At 42.1% G+C, this 27,108-nt stretch overlaps 1 protein-coding gene and 1 pseudogene across 3 annotated transcripts in view; one reads left to right on the top strand and one right to left on the bottom strand.

The window, feature by feature from the left end:
* The window catches only part of NFIA (nuclear factor I A), a 394,786-nt gene extending 386,717 nt beyond the window's left edge, over positions 1–8,069 (top strand). For all 3 annotated transcript variants that reach the window (XM_029227546.1, XM_029227547.1, XM_029227549.1), the window contains one exon: positions 2,185–8,069. In XM_029227546.1, coding sequence (XP_029083379.1) covers positions 2,185–2,202 — 18 coding nt within the window. In that variant the 3' untranslated portion in view covers positions 2,203–8,069. The remainder of the gene's footprint in view (positions 1–2,184) is intronic.
* The window catches only part of LOC114897965, a 115,146-nt pseudogene continuing 94,109 nt past the window's right edge, over positions 6,072–27,108 (bottom strand).

The following is a 27,108-nucleotide window of genomic DNA, read 5'->3' as shown; positions in this document are numbered from 1 at the left end:
AGTGTTGGTTTTTGGAGTGGGGGTCTTGCTTGCTGTGTAGGTCATAAATTAGGCAGAATAAATACTTCAATGTGTTTGCAGTGAGCCTGCTACGTCAGAGCCACTGGAAGGTTGGTGGGAGGAGAACGGAGGGTTTCTTGCTAATGATAGTCACGTCTGGGTCTGTCTGGTTGCTCTTAGCAACCAGACATGATGTAACACCAGGATGAACTTGAACTTGGGGGACTTGAAAAGAGAACAATAGACCAGAGCAATCAATAAAGCCTATTTCAGTGAAGGATTACAGAGCTGCTCTGGGGTAACCTTGTCGGCAAGGCACACACTGAATAGTAAGATGTGTGAAGAAACTTTTTTTTTCCTTTGCTTTGCTTTTTTAGAGAAGCGTAGAGGCACTGCAGATTTTTGTAGTGCACCAAGGTTGTGTCCAGAAACTGTGTATGGAAAACTGCTCCCTCTGCTGACTCACTGGGTCCCAGGTGCTTGCTTCGAGAACTACGACACAGTGTCAGATTTAAGAAGTCTGGAATTTCACAACTGACTTAGAAAGTGTGAGAACAGAAATTGTAAGCATTATTCGCCGCACCCAAAGTTTGAGACTTTTGTTAGAGGGGGACTTGGCTCTAACTAGGATCCACGTCAGCTAACCGGGAGGCCCACTAGAAATAACAGTTTGGAGTCTGCCTCCCCGCGCCTCTCTTCCCCCTTCTTCTTTCTTTTGTCCAGTTCGATTTAGGCCGTGTGTATTTGCCAGGATGATTTCCTTTCAGTACACAAGAGGCTTTATTGTGTTCCTCAAAGCATGTGGTCAAAGAATAACATCTAAAAGTATACAGGATGAGTAGTTTTTCGGTTTAGGCTTAGGTTTTTTTCAAGTCCTCTGGAGATCAAAGGTAGCTTGTGTGACCAGGAAATCTTATCCCAACCTCCATGTAGCTATCACTTCGCCATTTATCCTGGGATCAAACGAGTCCCTGCTTTACCTAATTGAATCTCTTGGACACGGATGAGCCTTCATCTGACTGAATCAACCCAAATGTAACCCTTTCTGATGCTGTCAACTCAGAGATTTCGGAAGCATTCACTTTTGCTAGAGGTTGATGATTTTTCTGTGAATAATGATAAATGTGGTGAATTTGGTAGGGTATTTCTGGAGAAAAGTTGTCAAAAGCCGTATACTTTATTTCACTTGTGAAACTGACTCTGATATTAGACCATAATTGGTCACTTTGTTTAGCTAACATAGAAGAAGTGCCAGCATATAGAGTGACGTCTCATCAGACTATTGCCCAAAGCTGATCACCTAAGGATTTATGAAAGGAAAAGGTAACTGGGCCCAGCAGGTATATGGAAGGGTCTAAATAAATGTCTAATGAACGGAAGCGTGAACGAGGGCTATGCAGGTGACCTCATTTTTTTTCCTTTGGACATCACGGTAGCTAATAGGATGAAATCTTGATACCACATGATTATTTTATGTCATTTTTGAAAACATTATCTTAGAAAGATTGAGCTTGAGAGGAGCATTTTACATCATAAAATCTACCTCATGTACATCTAAGGAAATTGAGTAGAAGAGAGATGCTGTGACTTGTCCTAAATCACCCAGGATTCTTGGTACAGCACTTTTTCTACTATAGCTCCATTTACTCTTATATCACTGCTGATCATCTGTGCCTGTTACAAGAATGTGGCAATAACATCTCATTGAAAAGGAGACGTTGTGAAATTCATCAGAGAAGACACTCATCATGACGCAGAACCTCTCCTCTCGCCCATTCTCCACTCATTCAACTTTTCTTTGTTGAGAAGCTTCTATTCCAGACACTGTGCTAGGTGCTGAGGGTTCAATCAAAAACCAGATGATGAAGCTTCCTGCCATCCTATAGCTGCCCTCTCCAGACTGCAAAACCCATATATGTATTTCAAGTGGACATAAATACTTTATTTTGTAAGATACACTCAAAACATTGGCAAACCCCAACAAAGGCATTGAATTTCAATTTCAGAAGAGTGAGATCACTTTCAGTGTCTCAAGATTTACTGTTTGTCATTCCTTTACTTTTCCCAGTGAATCCCCTCTTCGTCCCTAACGTAGATCTTGGTTTCACCGTTGGAAGGGCAACTTTTAAAATGTGTTATTTTCCAAATTGTGCCTCTAATTGCACTTTTCCTTTTGTCTTCCAGTCCTGGTACCTGGGATAAAAGTCGCAGCGTCCCACCATCCACCAGACAGACCACCTGACCCCTTCTCAACTCTGTAACATGGACGCATCCTCAACCCAGCGCAGTTACAACTTCACTGTCACTGGAAGGGGAGAATCAAATCAACTTGTACATGGAAACAGCGAGCATTATGGTCCAACAGCAAAGGCCATAACCTTTTGGGATTTTTTTTTTTAATACTTTAGGGACTGTTGTAATTTTCTCATATGGTGCTGGAAATGGTTGGGCTTTGTAACATTTGAAGTGTTTTCCGTGGTAGCGTGAGCATTAGGCAATGTGGCTGGAGAAGGTCTACCCTTGCTCACTGACTTCCCGTTGTGACACACTTCCTTTACGGAGCCCGGCTGTTTCACAGTATTTCATGAATTTACCCACACAGGTGTGAGCCTCCTTGAGCAGTCAGGAGACACATGGAGAACTAAGTCTTTTGTAGTAGCTGAGATCTGCAATATCTAACTTACGGGACAGTCAAAGGGCAATGTTTTTCTGTAACATATTGGAAAAAGAAAACGCAGTTATGTTCCTTTTTTATTTTTTCTTTTAGTTTGGTTTGGTTCAGCAGTCAGCAGTAAACTAGATAACATGGCCCGGAAGGACAGTGAATCCACTCACGTTGCAGAATAATTCCGAAAATGGCAAACTACTACTACTACTATTCAGTTTTTTAAAAGTTTTGAAATGCTGCACTTACATTAAAAAAAAAAAAAAAAAAAACATTTTTTCAACAATTTCAACAATGACACACAAATTCACATGGAAATGGGGAAGATGGTCTGTTTTGACAGAAACTGACAGGAATCAATCAAAACAATCGAATTTTGAATTGAGTAAAGTGCAATTTCATTGGATAGCTAAATATCTTTGTAAGATAGAGATTGTTGAAAATTCTATTTTTGTTTTTCAAGTCCTTCCACCCCAGGACTCTAAATTATTGGGGTAAAAAACAGCCTTGCAAGAAAAAGGGGAGCTATTTTTGCTTTTTATGTTTTTTATTGTTAAACTTGTATCCCTTTAAAAACTGAAGGAAAATTTAAAAAAAAAACAAAAAAACAAATCTAATGGTGCTTTTACCACAATATGTTAACTACATTAAATGCTAATTAATTATTTTCTGTTATCAAAGCACATAACTAAAATGAAATCATGGTATCTGTTAATTTTATAAGCTAGAAGTCACTATAATGGATTATGCCAATTCTGAAAATTTTTACATGTATCAGGCAACATAAGATTGATCAGTTATCAGACACTTCATTGTTCCAGAGATTGTCCAGAAATTTTAAAGACCTTTGCGCCCCTGAACTGGGCTATGGGAAAATAATATTAATAATAATAATGAAACCAATACTGACACAAATGCTGGTGCCCATTCAGATCAAGGGTACTTGTTAGGGAAAAAAAAAAGTTTGCACCCCCAAATGTCCTGTATCTTATGTAAAAAAAAAAAAAAACCACAAAAAACAAACAAAAAAATAACAAAAAAAAGTGCAAGTGATTTTTCTACCAGACAGCGAAGCACCCCTTTGCTTCCCATGCAACTTCAAGAAGGTTTCCTATACTATACATATATATACGTTCTGGTTGGCAAGCCCTGCTGATCAGAGAAAGTCTCTGCATGTTTTAGTGTTAGTAACTAATTTTTATATAGCTAATGTAGGATAAAGTAGAGTGCATTAAGACACAATATTGTAATCCCTACTCTAGGCACTTGCCTTTAAACTATGTTTTTCAGCCCTTCAGAAGGGTTCTACTACTGTCCTATACAATCAAGTAACTGAAATTCTTGGGAAGACACTTTGCTCCTCATCTTTCCCCCCCGAAACAATGTTGTTTTGTTTTGTTTTTTTTCCTTAATTTGCACGAAAACAAAAATTCCATATCAATGTGCCTTGCCCTGGATAGCGATTATTTGTGGAATTGTTGCACATGCTCCTCTATTGAAAGGGGTTTTTCCCTAGTCAAGCATTTGGAGACACTTTTTGTAAATGTGACTTTTATGTCAGCCATTGTCAGTTTCAACATCTAGAACTAAATAGAGAGTTAGTTGTTCCGCAGATAGGAGTAGTCTTTATTGTCCTCTGTGGTCAGTGGCAGTGCTATTCTGAGATCTGTAGATGCTTAGAATATCAGTATTTTGGATGTTGCTGCATTTTACAATTTATTTGGAGTCTTCCTTTATTCCCCTCCCCGCCCCCAGATATATGAAAATATGCAATACCTGCTTATATCGTGTAGAAAAGCTTAGCTATGATTAATTTTTCTTTTATTTTTTTTATTTGACCAAAGTCGGTGCTGCACTTGACGCAGTGTGTTTTAGGTGTCTGTCTTTGTACTTTATTTGTGATTTTTGAATGCACGTGCGCAGGAAGGGCTCCTCTTAGAGAAGCAGTCAAACTGTGAAGCACTAAGCTGACCCTGCTTCAAGCAATTTTGTTTTTACAACTGTTCCTTTCACAAGCAAGCCTTAAAAAAAAAAAAAAGACAACTTCCCTTTTCTTCAGCTCCCACACCCCATTTTTCTTAGCAGACTGCAGTCAATCCACATTCAATACAAAGTATATAATGCCCATTTTTATATGCACGTTTTTAAACTTCCAAGTTCTGAAAATTGTTTACTGGTTATCTCTATTTAAGGAAAAAAAAATAAAATAAAACATTTTGGATTTTCATATGTGTCTGATAAGTGGTTGAATAGTCGTTTGGCGCTGTTGTATGGTGTGATTGTCAGTATATGGTGTCACTTCCTCTAGCCAGCCAGCATACTTTGCCTTCCCCTATAGCACTTAGCTGGGCATTACTTTATTATGACATATGTGCACTAAAAAAAGAAAAAAGAAAAAAAAAAAAAGAAAAAAAATAGCAGCTTTCAGTGCTTCACAGTGAAGGGAAAAAAGCCTAGACAAACATTTTGTCAGAACCTTGCGATAAGCCAAGGTATTACCAGTAAATTGGTTGTATATACAATAAAATTGCACCCTTTTTTTAAAACAAAACAAACTAAGCAATAGTTTGGGCAGTTTTAGTTGTTTTTAGTGAGCATGTTGTAGTCATGACTGCAAAGAGAGAGATTAACTGCCCACTCAGAAGATATGTAATTTGTATTGTTGTATAGTTTTATTGATTACACTGATTTATTCTACCCTATTTTATAATGCAGGACTTTTGTAATGTTGTTTAAATGAGGAAAAATTTCTGTCAAATTAGCCTAGTGAAATTTCTGATTGTTCATTATAAAGGCAGCGTTCATAGAATGGCTTTTCTTTCTTTCCTGCCCCCCCTCCCTTTGGGAACTGGATTTAAGTTTAAAACTTTCCTGTTTCCTTTTTTTTTTTTTTGTAAGTATTTAAATACAGTTATTTTTTCTCTCTCTCAATGGTATAGCATATTCCTATGCTTGAGAAGTATAGGTCTACTGAAAAACCATTGTAAATGGACGTTACAGGTATGCTGTATTTTTGAAGGTATTTTGTTGTATTAAGTTTGATGAAGCTAAAATTAGGGAACTCTGAACAGATTTGCAGGAAAAAAATGTTTTAAAGGCTTTAAAACATTAGGGAGGCAGTCTAGGGTGATAACGAACAGGGGTTAAGTATTAAACACACTAAGTTATATTTTTGTTCATGTTTCATTGTCCAGAAAGCAGCAGGAAACTGTAGTTCAGTTGTGATCAAGCAGGAAAAAAGAAACACCAACAATATGAGTGTTTAACCTTTTTAGACTCAAAGTCAAGCGAAGATTTTTGAGGAAGACTTTGCTACCTGGGGTGTGTAGACTGACAGACTGAGGGCCATCCGTGTTTGGAGGCCCAGCCCTTGATTCTGAGACCCATTTGAATTTTTTCTCTCCCGTCAAATGGCATTAACAATATTGGCAAAGATAAGTCCCTCAAATAACTCTCCATTTTCTTCTTTGGGAACTGAAGTCAGAGGCACAAACATTAAATCATATCATTTTTCTTTATACTTTTTTTTTTTTTTCTGGCCTGTCCCCTTGCCACTAAAACGCTCCTTGTCTGATTATTCGTGGGCAGAGGACCTCTTTCCAATGCCACTCTATCCATCCCACAGTCTTTTTCTTTCCTTTGAGGTTTGAACTAACTTTTCTGTTTCTTCACACCCTGGCATGACAGCTCCTCCCTGCCCCACAGTCAGGCGTGGGCTACGGGCAAGCCAAGGCACACTTCCCAAAGCTTATATTCTTCATACTCTGACCGGTGAAGTGTAAAGGAACCCAGACTTCCCAGAGTCACAGTATTCAGGCAGCCCATCAGAAGATGCAAAACCCATCTCAAAAAGTTTGTCTTTCACTTTTCAAACCCTTATCCTCATAGGCTTTGAACTCTGTAGTTACAGTGTCATAGAGTATTTATGAAATCTGGATTAAGAAAAAAATTTTTTTCCTTGTGATTGTTTTTTTTGGGGGGAGGGAGTTTCTAAGAATGTCGTTTAATGTACTTGGCATCATATCTGTTTGTCCCTAGTGGTGGTGGTCTCTCTCTCTCTCTCTCTCTCTCATTCTCTTTCTCTCTTTCTTTCTTTCTTTCTTTTTTTCCTGGTAGCAGGCCTCCATAGAACAAATTTAAAATACAACTGGCATGGTAATGTACGGAGAGCTTCAGTGGCACCTCACCACCCATGCTCCGAGATCTGTCCTAAGACATAAGACAGTCTCAGAAAGCTGCACTGCCCCCCAGCACAGCTTTCATTCAAATCAGCTTCCAAGGCCAATCTCGTCCTGAAGTCAATGCATGTATTTACTGTTTGACAGTAAACCCGCTCTGCCTTCTCCACGTCCAAGGCTGTGCATTCGTCTAATTAGTGTCGTGTATGTTTTCCTTTTATTTTTTCCAATAAAAAAGCAGTGGGATGAAAATTGCTTTGATATATAGCAGGTAACATTGAAGCTATTCCATAGCACTTAACTGTAGTGAATACTGTGTCACCAATTCTGAAATCAATTTAATGTTTAATGCAAATCCATTACATGGTGCTATTACAGGCTGACAAAATGATTTACACAAATGTGACAACTTGGGCTCAATTCACTCTGCTTTCCAACAGTGTAAATGCATAGCAGTGTTTATCTGCATGAGAACTATGCACTAATCTATCTGAAGAAAAACTATATCAACTTTGGTATCTACTTTCCGTTTACTTCAATCCTTGCCTTTTTGGTCATTGTTATAATGCCAGCTTTAGGACAGAAAGAATTATAAGAAAACCAGCATAATACCTGATATATTAAAATGTAGTGCCTGTGAAATCTGTATTATATTGCTCTTCTGAAGTAAGATTTTTCTACACCGGTAGCCTTCGCTGTCTGTCAGTCAGGACCTTCTGGTATAGGTGATGTAAAATAACCGTACAATATTAATGCATGCTATTCCATAATGCTTAGTGAACTGTATGAATATTACTCAAAATTATGTTAGTCTTTTTTTCTGACTTGGTTCTTGTCAGCTAGGTTTAAAGGTATTTCACTGAGAATGCAAATTCTGTCTTTTCTTGATTTCGGCTGTTTTCAGTATTTTGGAGGTATACATTTACTTAATTCAGTATTACTTGTGTTTTTGTTTTCGTTTTTGTTTTTTGTTTTCTTTTTCCTAGGGGACAAGCATGGGTGTTTGATTTCAGAAGTCAGTCCCTGGCAAGACTTTTGTCTCAAAACGACCATTTGAATTTCAAGAACTCTGCTCTGAAGACACCGAGGACATTTCCAAATGAGGGACATTTTCCTTCACCCTCGACTGAAGCTTTGCTGATCCTGAAGCGTTTTCTTAATGGACAATGTTCAGCCAGGTACCCATGCTTGATCCGTCTTCACACCAGACTTCCTCATATTAAAAGAAAAAAAAAAAAAACGAAAAAAAAATCTTTATGAGATCACGTGGCTATTTAGTTTCATGCACAGTTGCAATATTTTCTTCAAAAATAAAACTCTGTACAAACTTTGGGCCCGATTCATAAGAAAAAGAAATTGGCTATTAACACGGGATTTTTAAAATACAACTTTTTTTTTTTTTTGGTCTAAATTTGAAATGACTTGCTTCCCAAATGAAATGTTTCATCTCATTTTTTTCTTTTTTCCCTAAGCCAGCACTGATCTGCCTTTTATGCCCCAAAGGGTTACATAATCAAATTAGGCGGCCGGGGAAATGGGGAGCAGATACCAGAAATGCTCAGAAAGATAAGGGGGACCACCTGCCCTTGAGCATGGTAACGGGGGAGGCAGCAGCACGTGGGGGTCAGGACCTTGCCTGTGTGCCATGCATCATGAATTTCCACTTGTGGACTCCTGAATCTATTTAATTAAAAAAACACAATTTCCGAAGTATGTCTGGACCACAAGCATATGTGGTGGAAGTGCCACCTCTAATCCAACCAGAGCACCTTGAGGGTGGAAAATACTCCCCAGCGTGTGCGATGTGAACTTGTGTCTCTCCACGGTGGTTTCAAGGACAAATGGTGTCCAATGAATGGGGCTATTTTTCCTGCTGTTTTTATGCTCAGCTTCTTAAAATAACACAAGCTTTCTTCCCATTTTGATTCTATTTGTGTTACTCTTATTTTTTTTAATTTTTAATTTTTTTTAGTAATAGTCTATAATTCAGCACTTTTTTTTTTTCAAACATCTCAACCGAAGACCACAAGGCCACTGGCTACGTTGGGATGGAGGCTTGAGAGAGCTGCCCTTTCTCCCTGGTCTCCGACTGCCTTTCTGCACTGCAAAGGCATTTGGTAGCATCACCACTGAGGTACTAGCTAGGCTCAGAGCTGGAGCTTTATCAGATTCTAGGAGGTCCTTAAGGAAGACTTTCAAAGGCAAATACACGACCCCCTCCCCTACTGCCCTGACCTTTTACCAGAACATAGTTCACCGGGGGCTTTTCCCACCACCCTTAGAAATCTGTCTGCTCAAGATACCTCGGTTTTTTTTTCATTTCAAATTGTGCGGGGAGGGGATTAAACACTTCCAGTGATGAGAGAGCTGTTGTGACACTAAACACCCCCGTGTTAATAAGTTGGCTTGACATTTGTTTTTTATGAGCCGGGCCCCCTGTGCCTCTAGTATACTTGTATTGACTCTCATAGATACCCTTTTAGTTTGACTGTGTTCTGTGAAAATTTGTAATTGGTTGAGAATCACTGTGGGCGTCCATTCTTATTCAACTAAATCTCCACAGGTTTTTTGAGCTGGTGTGGATTAGTTTAACTCTTGTATTCAACCATTAGTGCTACCACCTTCTCACATTACAATACAATTACTGGAAGCAAGTACTGCATTTCCTATGCAACAAAAAAGGAAAATAAAAAATTGCTAATGCTATGGAAGCTGTGTCATCATTTGCTTTAAGTCATACCTGGGTGGTAGTGTTTGAGTGACAGTTACGGGTGTGGATTGGAGTTTCCGCGGAAGACAGATGGTCTTTCTGCACCATGGCGTTTGCACTATCCTTGATGGATGTCAGGCACCTTGTGCCCTTCACAGGGTTCTCATGGGCCATATTGGCTTTTTTACCTACTTAGGCAGATGCAAAACTTCACACTCACAGAGTGCTTACTGTGTGCCTGATACTGTTCTAAGTGCTTTGGATATTCCATCAGTTAGGGCCCCAGGCAGGCACCAGGAAAAGGGTTTTCCAGCACAAGTATAGCCACCACCCCTGAAGTTAGGGAAACAAAAGTGAAAGGTCGGGTTACTAGAACCTAGGAGCTCCAAGGAGGGACCTCCCACAGATGATGTTTGGATCTTTACCGTGAAGGTCGGCGGCACCACATGGCTCGTACTCAGACCTCTCAGAGGACGTGGGCAGCTGGTGACCGGCGAGGGGTTCACAGCCAAGGGTATCAGCACTTCTGAGGCAGTAAAGCCTGACTGGTGCTGGGAGAATTGAAAGGAGCTGGGGCTGATCGTGCCTCCGTCCTTGGCAGCTGTCACGTTGCGGGAAGGAACTGAACCCAGAAGGAAGTCCCTTCTTGCTTTCCTTCCTACTCCTAGGCTCCTGCCAGGGTCTCTCACTGGCTAGATCTAACCGGAGCCATCTGGCAAAGGAGTCTGGGAAATGTCGTGAGAAAGCTACCAGCTCCACAAAACAGCATACGGAAGGGTGGGCTTGGAGACCAAAGACAAGTAAATAAATACATATCTTAATCCGTTTAATCCTCACAAGCATGCTGTGGGATCGCTACTATTTCTAATCCCCCTTGTTCAGATGAAGAAATTGAGGCAGAGAGAGATTCGCTGATTTACCCAAAGTCATTCAACAAATACATGGCAGGGTAGGATCTGAATCCAAGAAGTCTGGCTCCAACTTCCATCCTGTAATCACTACAATATATTGACTCAATTGTTTATTCAACAAATATTTTTTGAGTACCTATTATGTACCAGGGACTATGCAAAGGGCTGGAGATAGTAAGTAAAGACCGGGCAACAATTCTTAGGAGGTGTACAGCCTAGGAGAAAAATAAGCACTATTCAAACGAACAGCAGCAAAGGTAAGCATGTCGTTGTGTTAAGTGCTATAAAGGATACATACACATTGCTGTGAAAGCCGATTGAGACTGGTAAGACAGAAATTAACCAAGCAAAGGTGTGGGCAGCATGTGCAAAGAGCCTGTAGTAGCCCTAGGAGGGGGTTGAAAGAAGGCCTGTTTGGATGAAGAGGAGAAAAAGAGAGGAAGTATGGTACAAGATGAAGCTTCATGTTTAGGTCACAATATTGCAGGGCCTTGCCAGCATATTAGAGATCTTTGTCCTACCCCCTAAGAGCATCATAAAACATGTATCAGTCAGATTAGGCTAGATCTATGCTGTGACACAAACAGGTCCAAAAGTGCAGCAGCTTACAACAAACAAAGTTTACATCTTATTTTGCTTGTCTGACAAGGGTTGCTGGGACTTCTGTATAGAATCTCCTCATTCCAGGACCAAGGTGAAAAGCAGCTACCATCTGGACTGTTGCTGGATGTCACATGGGGGAGAAGGAGCATGGCAGGACACACACTGGCTTTTAACAATTCCGTCTGGAATTGACACACACCACTTGCGCTCACATTTCATCAGCCAGAGCACGTCACGTGGTTCAACAGGACCAGGAAGGATAATCCCTTCTCAAGGAAGGCTGGAGAACACCACTGCCGATTAGTTGGGGTGGGGGTGGGGGTGCAGTGTGGGAAGTGGGCTGAATGGGGAAGGCCAACGAGAACATACTGCAGCAACCAGAGAAAGGACGCCTGGGCTGTGGCTCCTGTGATGGAGTGGAAGACAAGTGAACAGATCAGAGAGGTTAATAAGGGTGTTAATAGCTACTGTGTATTGACCTCTTTTATGTGCTAAGTGCTATATGTGATTTATCCCATTAAATTTAATATTTTCTCTCTTATTATTGCAGCTTTCAAAAAGGTACAGTCCGTCCTCAAAACATATTTCTGACTCAGGTGAATAGATCAATTTCTCCCATACATACCTTAGAGTCCAAGTTAGAATCAGTTACTACCTTTCGGTTATTACTCTGGCCAGTAGCAGAACTTTGGTCTCTATTATCTGGAGTTAAGACTTGGAGTTAAAGTCACTAACATACTCTGACTGACTGACATACTCTAGGACAGATTGTTTGTAGGTACCGAGTGGGGTGAAGGCAATGTAGAGATCAAATACAGGGTCAGGTGTAAGACTGCCAGGGTTGAATCTTGGCTCTGTATTTCGTTAGCTCTGTGGTGTTGGCGAGTGCCTCAGTTTCCCCATTGGTAAGATGGGAAGAATAACAACAATACCTGGCCACCTCACAAGGCTGCTGTATTTGATGAGTTAATATTTGATGAGTTAACATTTGTAAAATGGCCAGCAGTGGCCTGGCCCATTGTAAATGCTATGTGAATGCTGTAACTAAAAAAATAAGTGATTGCAAAATTGTAGAGCTAAGACATTCTTTCAGCTCACTGATGGCATAAGTCTTCTTCCTTGTCATTTCCAGGTCTCTATTTGGTTGAAAATTCTGAGAAAACTTTCATCTAACACCTGCCTCCACTAAGTAGGAAGAAGTAGCATAGAAGGTATTGTTGAAGGTTTGAGGACAGACACACTCAGGTTTAAATCTCGGTTTCTCATTTTATTAGTTCTGCAACACTAGGGGCCTCCGTTCTCCTGCCTGTGAAATGGGCATAAGGATAGTATCTACCTTATGAGATCATTTAAGAGGCTTAAATGAATTAATGCATGAGAGCAGCCAGTACAGTACCAACCACATAACAACTATTATTATTTGCAGCCTGGGGTTGGTGCATCCTAAGGAGAGGAGCCCTGACACGGGGAGGGCAATATTGTGTAGCGTCCAGAAGCCTGGGCTTGAAACTAGAGGACTTTGGTGTGAGTCCCACTTTCACCATTTGTGGGCCATATGATATTAAACAAGGGACTACACCTCTCCCTGAGTCTCAGTGGAGAGAAAGGCCCAAATGGGTCAATGACTATGGATGAGAAGGTGTGGGGAAGCACAGTTCCAAGCATCAGGCACTAGGCTACATTGAATAGAACCCAGCTAGAGTCTAGGCCCACCTGGCTCTGGTTTCTGTTTCCCTCAACCGTGTGAATGGCCAGGGAAATCCATTCTCATCAGGCAGGGGAGTTGGTCAGGAGAAGTGGTGCTAGGCATCTTTTTAACCCTTCAAGTTCCAGTTCTTTGTTTTTAAAAAATGGCTAACGTGAAGGGGTCTTACTGGCTTCTGGACAGAAATAGTTCTTCCCTTGACCTATGAGGAATGAACAAGTTTCCATTTATCTCTGAAACATATAAGGCCATTCTATATTCACTTTTTTTTTTTAAATTGGGATGACATTGCTTTACAATGTTGTGTTAGTTTCTGCTGTAGAGTCAAGTGAATCAGCTCTGTGTATACATATATCTCCTCCCTCTTGGACCTCCCTCCCACCGCCACACCCCCAGCCATCCCACCCATCTAGGTCGTCACAGAGCACCGAGCTGAGCTTCCTGAGCTTTATAGCGTATTCCCACTAGCTATCTACTTTACACATGGTAGTGTATATATGTCCATCCTAATCTCCCAGTTCATCCCACCCTCCACTTCCCCCCAACCCTGTGTCCACATGTCCGTTTTCTACATCTGTGTCTCTATTCCTGCCCTGCAAATAGGTTCATCTGTACTATTTTTCTTGATTCCACACATATGCATTAATATATGATATTTGTTTTTCTCTTTCTGGCTTACTTCACTCTGTATGACAGACTCTAGGTCCATCCACATCTCTACAAATGACCCAATTTCATTCCTTTTTATGGCTGAGTAATATTCCATTGTGTATATGTGCCACATCTTCTTTATACATTCATCTGTTGATGGACACTTAGGTTGATTCCATGTCCTGGCTCTTGTAAATAGCGCTGCAATCTGGCGCATTCAGTTTGAATTTCAAGTTCATTTCAGGGAGCCTGGTAAACAAGCAAACAGTACATTTATTTCTATCACATTTAAAATTTTTTCTATTATGGAAGAATACCATTACGTACAACATAGACAGAATTGATTAATGAACTCCCGTGTACCTGCTATTCATCTCTTACAATTAACTCCTAGGCCCTCTATACTCCATCCACTTCTTGACCACCCCCAGATTATTTTGAAGCAAATCTCATATATCATATATTTCATCCATAAATATTTCAGAATACACCTCTAAAAAAACAGACTTTTGTAAAATGTATTCACAATACCATTATCACACCTCAAAATATTAATAATAATTCCTTAATATCAAATAACCAATCAGTGTTCAAATACTCCCAAGTGTCTTATGATATTTTAAATAATTTGTCCAAATAAGGATCCAAATAAAGTCCCTACACTAAGCAGTTGTATGTGTCTTAAATATTTAAAGAGAAGGGTCCCCTTCTCTTTTCTTTTCCTTGCAATTATTCGCTGAAGAAACTGGGCCATTTGTCCTGAAGAGTTTTTCACAGTCTCCATTTTGTGGATTGCATCCCTGTGGCATAAACATGTTCCACCACTAAACTGGAAGCCTGTTCTTGACCTTGGAAGTTGACCCAATGGGATTCAGTCCCAAGGCTGCCTCATACACTGTTACGGGATGGATCAAGGAACTCACCTTGTGTTTGTGCCTTGACTCTGGAAGCTGTGGCCAAAATAACTGGGGCAAAGTGAAAGGTGCCCCAGGAACTGTTCTCCACCAACTGCATCCCTAACTGGTTTTTTTCTCTGACAGGGACAGTGGAGGCAAAGGAGAGTCCACCTCAGTGGCAAAGAACTCTGTCTCCTTTGCCACCCACTGCTGACAAAAAAAGAAAGAAAGAAAGAAAAAAAAAGCCAGCTTGCCACCTTAAGAACAAAATGAATAATTCTGGTTGAAAACTCAGATAAAACTCTTTCTGTTCTTAGCGCCCTGTTCAGTGGGCATCCTCTTCCCTTGTGAATGTATGCCCCTGGGATAGAAGTCAGTCCCAGGGCAGGGAGGAGGGGCTTCCAATCAGGCTCTATGGGGCAGTGGAGCTGGATTCTTAGAGCCCTGAGATTGCTTCATCTACCTCGTCTGCTACCTTCACTTCTACCATCCTGGATTCTGAACACTGGCCTGGGCCACACTCTGGTTCCTAAAACTACAAAAATCTCGTTGTGCAAAGTCATTCAAAACAAACTCGACCACCATTATTGAGTTCCTCTCCTGTGCCAGAAATCGGGGCTGGAGAAGGACATGTATCTGAGATCATCCTAGAGGAACACAGAATCTAGCAGAGGAAATAGACATGCAAACCAAATGATTGCACCTTGGCCTTGTAAGAACCAGGGAGACATCATGTGCCAGGTAATGTGGGGTCAGGTATGCCCAAGGGAGAGGGAGAACGGAGAGGGAGCCCAGGGAGGAGATGCACAATGAAGGAATTCAAGGAAGAGAAAGAGTTCAAGACACTGGCTAAAAGATATAAACAGCCATAGCATAACAATAGTGAGAACAGCAACACGTACCAGGAGAGCCCTTACTTCATACCATACACCTTTCCGAGGGCTTTACATGCGCTCGCACATATAACCCAACCCCGTGAAGGGGACGCAACTGTTATTCCCATTTTACAGATGAGGATATTGAGGCACAGAGTTTCAGTAACTTTCCTTATATTAACAGCTGCCTGTGTGTGACCTTAAAGTGCATACAGGGGCCTAGGGGTGGGGCACACTTCTAAATGGCAGCTAGCTCCAGATGTGTCTGGTCCGCTGCCCTCTTCCTAGTGCCTAAAACACTGCTTGGCCCGTAAAAGACACTTTGTTGTGTGACAGGACCAGCGATGGATGTGTCAGTCAGCTGTCCTTGCCCCTCCTGGTCTACCCTTCACCCCTCTCCAAGTACTGTCTGCTCAGGAGGCAGACTGCGCGACCTCATTAATGGGCCTCCTCGACCTCAGGTGTCCAGGGATCAGCCAATTGGAAGCCCAGAGAGCAGATGGGGGGGGGATGGGGGGGGCAGGACAGTGATGTCAGGGCGTTTATTTCCCTGGCTCTCTCCCCAGGTCCCCGCTGGCCAGTGCCATTCCTTAACAGAAGGTCACAGCCCTTCTCACAATGGCCCTCATTTCTCCTTTTGGGTTCTGATAACGTCTCCCTCTCCTCATTCCCTTCGTCAGGAGGTGGTAAGAGGGCACTGCTCTGTCCTTTGTAATTTCTCTACTTATTGCCCAAACCTTTGTCAATAGCCTCTTTATTAAACCTCTCTCAAATGATCTTGCGTTGAATATGCTGTCTGCTTCTTGCTGGAATCTGGACTGATAGAGTGGTCAAGCCAGAGCAGGCTCCTGGAGTCTTCTTTCTCCTAAACTCCAGCAGAGGCTCAGATTTATTCACAGGATGGATGTCAAAACCATAAATTTTCCCATCTTAGTTTATCCTAGCCTCAGAAGGCTGGACTCAACCTTCAAAGGTCACTAAAGTCCATTTCCCTGCCTCCAGCAAGGAATCCTGCCCCCCCACCATCAACCCCGACTGCTCCTGTCAGAGAGAAGTATATCTTAATTTGAAGATCTCCAGGTAAGGAGATACCATAACTCACTCGAGTGTCTCCATCCTCCCTGCCTGATAAATCTCCCTTCTGTCTAACACGAACCCCTCCTGTTACAGGTGAAGCCCGCTTCCTTTGTCTGCTCCTTGGCAAGAGCTGAACAAAAGATCCTTCATTCTTTGAAAATAGGCACTAAATCATCTTTCCCTTCCTGTAACTCTCAAGTGCAGATCAATGAAAGCAGATATTCTGCCCATGCTGGTCTCGAGTCGTTCTAAGAGAGCACTACGCTGTAACGAACACTTAGAATAATGAGTTCTAAAAGGTTTGCCAGGGGACAGCGGGAAAGATGGAGCCCAAACCTCCACTGAAGATGGCTGACTGGGCTCCCGACAGGAGAGATGGGGAATTCTTCTTTGATTTACTTGTCTCCTTGGCCATTTATCCTCTACATATTTTCCTCACCCTGAATTCTGGAGGGCGCTGGTTTGCGGGTAGTTACCATCCCTGACAAGAGCCGCTGCTGTATAGACAGCTCTTCAGGCCTCTGCTTCTTCCCTACAATCTCCACCCAACTGGGCTTTCACTGGGCTTGAACTGAGCCAGGCAGGAACCAGCAGCAAGAATACAGCCAGGATCTGATAAACCTCAATGCCCACAAAGCACTGATTGCAAGTGAATTAGTTTTCAAAATGTTCTTCCCCAAAACCTGATTTTTAAAATCCCAATTACATATTTTAAACCACTTACCTAGATCTTTATAGTGCTCTCCAGTCCAGCACATTGTGTTTACTCTCATTCCTAGACTGGTAAACATACGTACACAGGGCCTCTGTCTCATTCCCACAAAAGCATAAATGATGGATATATGGGCCCTTACTTATTCCTACGTCAATTAGATGCCCAGCCTGAAACCTGAGTCAGCAGGAGAGTAGGTGCTTGGCTTGTGTCACTGGGTCATCCCACTTAATCACTAATCCTCCCAGTAACCCAGCAAAGGAGATGCTATTAGTCCACTTAAAAAGTGAAGAAAGTGGGCTTCCCTGGTGGCGCAGTGATTGAGAGTCCACCTGCCGATGCAGGGGACGTGGGTTCGTGCCCGGGTCTGGGAAGATCCCACATGCCGCGGAGCGGCTGGGCCTGTGAGCCATGGCCGCTGAGCCTGCGTGTCTGGAGGCTGTGCTCCGCAACGGGAGAGGCCACAACAGTGAGAGACCTGCGTACGGAAAAAAAAAAAAAAAAGTGAAGAAATTACAAGTCACAGAAAGAGGAAAGTCACCCAGCTAGCAATCGTGAACCACAAGGCTCACCTCTGAACCCTAAAAGGGGTGTGAAGTCTATTTAGAGGAAGAGAAGTGCCAGCAACTAATACTGTGGAATATTTATACCTGAAAGGTGCTCATAATTAGGACTTGTAGGTGCTTACAACCCTTAAGCTCTTTCAAAATAATCAAAGAGAGATATGAATAATTTTAGCACCACTTGAGTATGCTAAGTTTTTTAGACAATTCTTGTCCTTTGAGAGTGGGTGGTCAGTACAAACCTTGTCAAGGGAACGACTGGTTACCCCGAGCACCGTTTAGAGTGGGCTGAGTGGGGAGCATGACCCACTCAGGTGTCACTCGTGAGGACACACAACCACATCCATTACACAAGGTGAGAGGAGTCTTGTCCTCACAACGGATCAGTCCTACAAAACTCCCATGAAGTTAGGTCTGGGTGAATCCTCAAGCGTGGCACAGAAACCCAGGTATCTGCAAATGGCACAGCAAGAGGAAGTCAGAGAGTCACACTCTGTGGCTCACTGCCCCCGCGGGGGACCTGACCCTCATGGTCTCCAGGGATGGAAAATACACAGGATCTGGACTCAGGGTCGAGTCCGGAGCTGAGAGGTCATGCATTGATGCCTGGTGCAGCAGGCCTGGGTTTGAGTTTCTCCTCTGACACTTTGACACCCTGATTCACCTTAACCATCACATCTCAGAATCTCAGTACTCCTTATTTGTAAAAGGCAGGGGGGTGGTTCTCACAGGGTGATAAAAGTCCTTGTTAAACAAAAGAAGATCATATTAAAGGTTGACAGTTGGATTTTAAGGGCTGAGAGAAATGGAGCAGAGATGGTGTGCCTGAATTTGCCTCTGCCCAGGGGAAAGAAGTCATCAGGTTCTTCACCCCCACTCCCTGCCATCTAATGACCCAGAAAATACAAGAAAGGGCCTCCTGCCCCGAGATGTATCTGGCTTGCTTCTACTGAGATTAATTGGCCAAGCCCTGGTTTTCCCTTCAGAGAGTGGTGCCTCCAGCCCACACTGGGCCTGGGACTCTTGAGCTGAGGCTTCAGGCTGTGATGCCCAGAGTCCAGCCCCCTCTGCACCGCAGGCAACATTCCTCCCTCTGAATGGTTCTGCCCGCATGACCCAAGTGTCACAGAACATTCTCTACTCCTGCTTTCTCAGGTTCTATAAAAAGGTCACTTTGGCGTCTTCCACCTCCTCAACTTCCTGCCTTAACCCATCTTATTGAGGCCGTATTCCCAGTAAATTAGTTCGGTGGAGGTGCCTGGGTGCCTGTTCCTTGACCTTGAAACATAAAAAATGGTAATGTCTCTCTGAAGCAAGGGAACTCAGATCATGGAGTCTCTGCTAGCCTCTTGGGATGGAAGAAGCAAAAATACCATCCTTATTTCTGGATCTACTATAATAATGAGAGCAAACCTCAGACTGGTATCTCTATAAGTTGGCCTGCATTCATGACAACCAAGTGCCAATAACTGTGCTAAGGGGTTCTTTTGTAGGTATCATCTCATTTGAATGAAAGGTAATAAAATAAAATCTCTGCATCCGAACAGAGATGCCACAGAAATATTAATGACACATGCTCCATTCTGCTCCCTGGGGCCACCCGTTGTTTGTCACTCCTCCCCCTCAAAAAGAGACAGCCGTAAATTAAGCTAGAAGTGAATTGATTGCTATGAACAGAGCCCATGACTGAAGCCGAGACCTGGTCTCTTACACATAAAACTCAAGGAGTACAGCTGCCCTTGTCCAAATTCATGAATTTTCTGAAGAGATCAACCATTTTCTTCCCTTGTCCAGGGAGAAAATGATATATAAGCTCTAGAAAGGGAAAGGTAGAAAGAGTTTTAGAAGAAAGAGAAGTAGCATTGAGAATTTGGTGTCCCCATTTGTTTTGAAAGGTTGGGAGGGGAGGCCGGGAAATAAGTACAAGAAAGTCCTGAGGGAAGTGGGGGGCACAATTTGAGAGTGACAACCCTATGTTGCCCTGACGAAGACATGGACATTGGGAGTGTGGGCCTGTGTGCCATCCACAAGAGGCCACCTGGTGAGGCCAAGGGATGCACAACAGAAATGCCTGCGAGCAGGCCCGCGGGAGTGAGAGAGGAAGAGGCATCCTCCATGTGAATCACTCATACTGGGGACTTCCCAACAGCCAAAGGTGCCCCTAGACAGAGCAACCCCCAGGCATTGTCTGTGACAAGAGAGGAGACCATGGGGACAGTAGCATCTCTGGCAACATGAGAACAAGATGCAGGAGAGACTGGAGCGTTATGCCTCCCTTTACCCACTGCTGCCCAGCTGTGGTCCTCTCAGTGCCCCTGACATTGGAGCCAACTCCAGAGAGGGAGAGGGGAGAAACTGCAAGTGGTTTTGAACTGGAAGTGGACCTAATCATTCTAAACTTGACAGAAATCACCGATTGGCCTGAATTTACCCAAAAGTGTCTAGATTGAGTTGCTGGCCAAAAAACAGCTTAGAAGCCAAGAATCACAAATGAAACAGAGTTACATTTCTTTTTTACACACCCAAATGATGACTGGGAAACTGCAGACCCTCCACAGCTGTTAGTCACCATGAATCAAGGGAGTCTTGACCTGGAACATGGAGGCTGACTCCCTTCTTGGGATGGGAGAAGAAAAATTATCTAATTGTTTTGATTGTCCTGTAGCAGCAAGGACAAACTACAAACAATATCTGAGTAAATTGTCCCCCAAAATAATAAAGATAATAACAACTGCTACCAAAATTGAGAGCTGTGTGCCAGGCATTTACCAACGTTATTTTGTTTAAACCAATGAAAATACTGCCGGCATTACGATAGAGATGTTGTTCCACATGATTTAGGTGGCAGGAAGGACCAGCCATCCAATTGTTCTTTCCTAGTAAGCCCTGTAGCTCAGAGTCCCTATCAGCTAAGGTGAGGAGAGAAGGTCATGACTGGAGACCAGGTGTGTGGAGGTATAAGATTCCTGACATGGGTACTGCCTCATCTCCTTATTCTGCTCTTCTGACAAACAGGACTCCAGAACTCTGGCTCCCAATTGAGGTAGAGTGAACCAAGGGCCAGGGCTTGGACATGGCAAGTCAGGCACTTGCTAGGGTGCAAAATTTAAGAAGGTGTCCAAAAAAAAGAAAAGATGCTCAACATCACTAATCATCAGGGAAAAGCAAATCATACCCAAAATGAGATATCACCACACACCTGTCAGAATGGCTATCAACAAAAAGAACACAAATAACAAGTGTTGGTGAGGGTGTGGAGAAAAAGGAACCCTTGTGCACTGTTGGTGGCAATGTAAATTGAAGCAGCCACTGTGGAAAACAGTATGGAGGTTTCTCAAAAAAACTAAAAAGAAGATTACCATACAACCCAACAATTCCACTCCTAGTATATTTCAAAAAAAACCCACTAATTTGAAAAGATACATGCACCCCAATGTACATAGCAGCATTACTTATAATTGTCAAGGTACAGAAGCAACGTAAGTGTCCATCAACAGAGGAATGGATACAATGGAATACTACTCAGCCATAAAAAAGAATGAAATTTTGCCATTTGCAGCAACATAGATGGACTTGGAGAGCATTATGCTAAGTGAAATAAGTCAGAGAAAGGCAAATACTGTATGATATCATGTATATGTGGAATCTAAATAACACAACAAACTAGTTAATATAACAAAAAAGAAGCAGACTCACCGATATAGAGAACAAACTAGTGGTTACCAGTGGGGAGAGGGAAGAGGGGAGGGGCAATGTAGGGATGGGGGGAAAAAATAAAAAGGGTTATTATAGGATTATATGAAATCATGTGTGTGAAACTTTTGAAAATTGTAAAGCACTATAGAATTTAAAGAATATTTCATTCAACTAAATAAAAGTTAAAACTAGATTTGTGACATTGAATGCACTTTTTCCTTGAACATAAGGTCAATAAACTTTAAGAAATTTAAGGACTTCCCTGGTGGCACAGTGGTTAAGAATCCGCCTGCTAGTGCAGGGGACACGGGTTCAAGTCCTGGTCCCAGAAGATCCCACATGCCGCAGAACAACTAAGCCTGTGCTCCACAACTACTGAGCCTGCGATCTACAGCATGCGAGCCAGGACTACTGAGCCCACATGCCTGCGTACCTACAGCTCATGCTCTGCAACAAGAGAAGCCACTGCAATGAGAAGCCCACGCACCGCAAGGAAGAGTAACCCCCAGTCGCCGCAACTAGAGAAAGCCCACACGCAGCAAGGAAGACCCAACAAGCCAAAAATAAATAAATACACAAATTTATTTTAAAAAAAAATAAAAGAGGGCTTCCCTGGTGGCACAGCGGTTGAGGGTCCACCTGCCAATGCAGGGGACGGGGGTTCGTGCCCCAGTCCAGGAGGATCCCACGTGCCGCGGAGCGGCTGGGCCCGTGAGCCATGGCCGCTGAGCCTGTGGGTGCGGAGCCTGTGCTCCGCAGCGGAAGAGGCCACAGCATTGAGAGGCTCGCATACCACAAAAAAAATAAAAAATAAAATAAAAAAAGAAAAGAAATTTTTAAAAAGGTGCCCCAAAACTCAGTAATCAAGATAATATTCTAATGAAAATATTTTTAGTAAAAATTAATGCAAAAATATTCAGAATAAACAAAATATCAACACTTCAAATAAAGACAAGGTCAATATTATTGATTTTTCTTTTTGTTTCAGGCTCCAGGATGGCTCAACATGTTACTATTACTGACCCTAAAAAGAAGAAATAAAACTATATTTATTCACAGGCTGTATGATTGTCTGTGAGGAAAATCCAAAGAATTGACAAAAAAAAAGTTCCTACAGCTAGTAAATGAGATTAGCAAGTATATTTGCCGGCTCAGGGTGCCATAACAAAATATCATTATTTCTCACAGTTCTGAGGGCTGGGAAGTTAAAAATCAAGGTGCCAGCAAGGTAGATTTTGTTCTGAGTCCTCTTTTCTTGGCAACCTTCCCTCTGTGTACTCACGTGGCCTCTTCTTTATGTGAGTTTAGGAGAAAGAGAGAGAGAAAGCAAGTTCTCTGGTGTCTCTTCTCATAAGGCACTAATCCCATCATGAGGGCACAACCCCCAAATATCACCAAACGGGTATTAGGGTTTCAACATATGAATTTTAGGGGGACACAAACATTTAGTCCATAACAGCAGGGTCACAGAATATATAGTTAATATGCAAAAATCAATTATATTTTTATATAATAGTAATGAACAATTGGCATTCAGTTTTAAAAGCATCATTTACAACAGCATTCCCTCCAAAGTACTTAGGTACAAATCTAATAAAATATGTTCCGGATCTGTATGCTGAAAACTATAAAACACTGATGAAAGAAATTAGATAAGACCTAAGTAAATGAATTCACCACGTTCTTGGCTTGGAAGACTCATAGTGTTAAAATGTCAGTTCTCTCCGAATTGATCTGTAGAGTCAGTGCAACCTCAATAAAAATCCCAGCACAATTTTTTGGTAGATATCAACAGTCTGATTTCAAATGTTTTATGGGAAGGCAAAATGACTAGAATAGGCAAAACAATTCTGAAAGAGAGGGAGGACCAAATAGGAGGTTTCACACTGATTTCAAAACTTACTATAAAGCTGCAGTAATCAAGACAGCACAGTATTGGCAAAAGAATAGATACATAGATCAATGGACCCGAACAGAGTCCAGAAGTAGATTCACACGAATGTAGTGAACTGATTCTTGACAAAGGCAAAGGCAACCCAATGAAGAAAGTATAGTTTATTTCAACATATGGTGCTAGAAAATTGGACGTCCACATGCAAAATAAAAGGGGGAGGAGGGAGAACCTCGATGTATACTTCACACGTTGTACAAAATTTAACTGAGAATGAAGCATAAAACTAAATGTATAGGGCTTCCCTGGTGGCGCAGTGGTTGAGAGTCCGCCTGCCGATGCAGGGGACACGGGTTCGTGCCCCGGTCCGGGAAGATTCCACATGCCGCGGAGCGGCTGGGCCCATGAGCCATGGCCGCTGAGCCTGCGCGTCTGGAGCCTGTGCTCCGCAGCGGGAGAGGCCACAACAGTGAGAGGCCAGCATACTGCAAAAAAAAAAAAAACTAAATGTATAATGTAAATTTATAAAACCTCTAGAAAAAAATAGATTTTGAATTTTGCAAGAGTTCTTAGATACAACAGCAAAAGCATAATCCATTAAAAAATAATATATTAGTCTTCTTTAAAATTAAAATCTTTTGCTTGTCAAAATATACTGTTAAGAGAAAGAAAAGAAAAGCCACAGACTGGGGGAAATATTTTCAAAGCATATAGTCTAACAAGGAACTTGTGTCCAGTATATATAAAGAACTTTCAAACAGTAATAAAACAATCCAACTAGAAATAGACCAAAGATTTGAACAGGCACTTCATCAACAAAGAACAGTAAATTTTACTATATGTAAATAAAAATGCACTTCTTAAAATGTAAGAGATTTAGTCAAATCATACTTATATAACATTTTATACCTTTGGATGCATATCTTAGCAAATAAAAAAGGATGAAATCAATGCACTAAGGATCCAACTCAAGAATTATTTGTTTTTTAGTTTTTAATTTTATTTTATTTACTTATGTATTTATTTTTTGGCCTCACCACACGGCATGCAGGATCTTTGTCCCCTTACCAGAGATGGAATCTGTGCCCCATTAAGTAGAAGCATGGTGTCTTAACCACTGGACTGCCAGGGAAGTCCCAATAATTTTTTAAAAGATCACTAAATTATGCCCAAAGAAAGTGGAAAGAAGGGAAAGATAAATAGGAAAAAAATTGAAAGAGGAAGCAAACATACAACAGAGGTCAGCAAAGCCATAAATTGGTACTTTGAAACAAACAATAAGAGTGAATATTCTGAGGAAAATGACCCATAAAAGAGGAGTTTAAATGCACAAATAAGCAACGTCAGGAATGAAAAGGGGGACATAGCTATAGATAAGGTAATTATTAAAAATAATATAGTAAGAGAAGTTTGTGAAATAGTTTTATCCCAACAAACTAGAAAGTATGGGCCAAATGGGTAATTGGACAAATTTCTTTAAAATCCTGACACTAGATAAAATAGAAAATCTAAACTGTCTTATGAAGATGAAAGAAATTTAAAACCTACCCACCAAGAAGAAAACTCCAGGACCTAAATCTCCCAACAGTGACTTCTACCAAACACTTAAAAGGAAGAAATGATGTTAATAGTTCATAATTCTTTTAGAGAAGAGAAAAAGAGAGACCCCTCTATTTTACCTTGATACCAAAGCTTGAAAAGGATATTAAGGGAAAGAAAAATTACAGGCCAATCTCATTCACGAACATAGATGCAAAATTCCTAAACAAAATGTTAACACTGAATCCAGCTTTATAGTAAAAGGACCTATAACACAATGGGTTTAATTTTATTTCAGTAATGCAAGGTTAACTTAGCATTCAAAAATAAAAGTAATTCATCATATCAACAGAATAAAGGAGAAGGTTTGTTTATGATAAATCATTGAGCTATAGATTTTTATTTTGTGCACTTAACTGTAGTTGTGTTATATTTCACAATTTAAAAAATTAGCATAATGAAGGCATTTCAGGCAGACCAGGCTACCTTGAAATTACAACTTATTTTACAATTAAATTACCTTACAGCTAAAGATACTGGACAATATGCAATTTTTAAAAGTTCATTGTATGGCTGAGCTTGCAAGCAAGAAAGAGAAGTCCTCAGGTTCTAGAAAGACAGCAGAGACTGAGAACAAAGTGGCAGCACCTAATGACTCTCAGGCAGCCTGCTGGTGGGCATCGGGGGCCTCGATGCCAGTACCAGTGTCGGTGCTAGTTCAGGGTGTGTGAAAGATTAAGAGCTCAATTTTTTTTTTTTTTTTTTTACGGTACGCGGGCCTCTCACTGTTGTGGCCTCTCCCGTTGTGGAGCACAGGCTCCGGACGCGCAGGCGCAGCGGCCATGGCTCACAGGCCTAGCCTCTCTGCGGCATGTGGGATCTTCCCGGACTCGGGCACGAACCTGCGTCCCCTGCATCGGCAGGCGGACTCTCAACCACTGCGCCACCAGGGAAGTCCAAGAGCTCAATTTTAAGCCATATATGCATGTGAGACATTGATGTCAAGAAGGAGGTAGGTTGTTAAATGTTTGAAGCACAGGATAAAAAAAGGTAGGCTAGAGATTGAAATCTGAGAATCTGGCATATTTGTTGGGTTTAAAGACTGTCTTTGTGGCCTTGAACCCCACAGCACTCTGTGTTTTTTCTCCCCCCATTAATATTGGCATTTTTCCACTTTATGTATCTGTCTTTCCCTCTAGACCCAGGATGGGAAACATTTCTGGGTCCTCAGTGCTGGATACAGAAAAGATACCGCACAAACAAGCTGTTGAACTATTGGCTGTCAAATGGCAGGAAGCCAAGGGAGGAACTTGGTCAGGCTCCAGACACCATGGAAGAGCAGGTGAGCCTGGAAAGTGGGCAGGATGTGCTGGAAAAGGGAGAGCTGGGCCTCTAAGGAGCCACCTGGGAAGCCTCAGAGGAAGGAGTGATGTTGGGCTTCAGAGAAGAGGAGGTTGGTGCCATCTGGGTCCAGACTGCCTCTTCCTTCTGGGGTCTGATTCTCTGGAGGTTTTGTTAATGGACTGGTTAGGATAATCCCTACGCCTCCTACCACCCACCCTCCTGCACTGGCCCTGCGTGCCCAAGGGCATGCCCAAGGGGATGTGGTATGAATAACCCACACCCTAAAGTATGATGGAAATTCCTGCCTCTTTCGTTATCAGAGCTTCATCTGCTGGAGCAAGTCAGACAGTCTTGGTGCCTGAGACCATAAATCTGCTTTCAAATGCCCAGAGCTGTGTCTCTCTGGATCTGTGAAAGATACCCTAAAGTCCCTCCTTCCAGAGGAAAACAGCCATTCAGCCGATGACAGAAACATCCCCACTGCAACCAAAGCCCTTGCGCATGCCAGCTGCTTGCTGCAAGAGCTGTTGCCTGACTCACCCTTCTTTCTCAGTGGCATTTGGCATCATTGCCAACTCCTGAAGAGCCTTCAGTCACACACCTGGACATCTGGGGGTGGCGGTGGCGGGGACACACTAGGCTCCCAGTCCAGGGGGCTGCTTCTTAACCTACTTACTTTTAATCCTTATGGAGGCCACGGCACCACCAGAAACAGCCCCAAACCTGACTCTTTGAAACTGAAGGGAGAATCAGGAAGATCAGTGAGCTACATCCTCCTTTTAAATAACCTGAATATAGCTGGAGGAGGCACAGTTATAATGTTCCCTAAATGGGAGAAGGATGGATAAAAATAAGCCTACCAAGAATATGTCACAGACTATAGCAATCAAACAACCTCTGCATAGAGAAAAGAAAAAAAAAAAGGACCTGGAAGAAATTGATCAAGGTATCTTCCAAAGAGTCTATAGTGGACACAGCTATTCTATTTTCCAAGTAAGTCTATTGTGTGTATGTATGTCTCTTCCACCTATGTCTTGAAAAATGCCAATATGCATTTTGTGGAGAACTAATATGGGCATATTTATTACCCTG

The sequence above is a fragment of the Monodon monoceros genome, unplaced genomic scaffold (genome assembly GCF_005190385.1).
Source record: "Monodon monoceros isolate NGI ecotype Baffin Bay Population unplaced genomic scaffold, NGI_Narwhal_1 Super_Scaffold_18, whole genome shotgun sequence".
Lineage (NCBI taxonomy): Eukaryota > Metazoa > Chordata > Mammalia > Artiodactyla > Monodontidae > Monodon > Monodon monoceros.
Note: the sequence above shows the minus strand (reverse complement) of the source record. Positions and strands in the feature narration are given on the sequence as shown.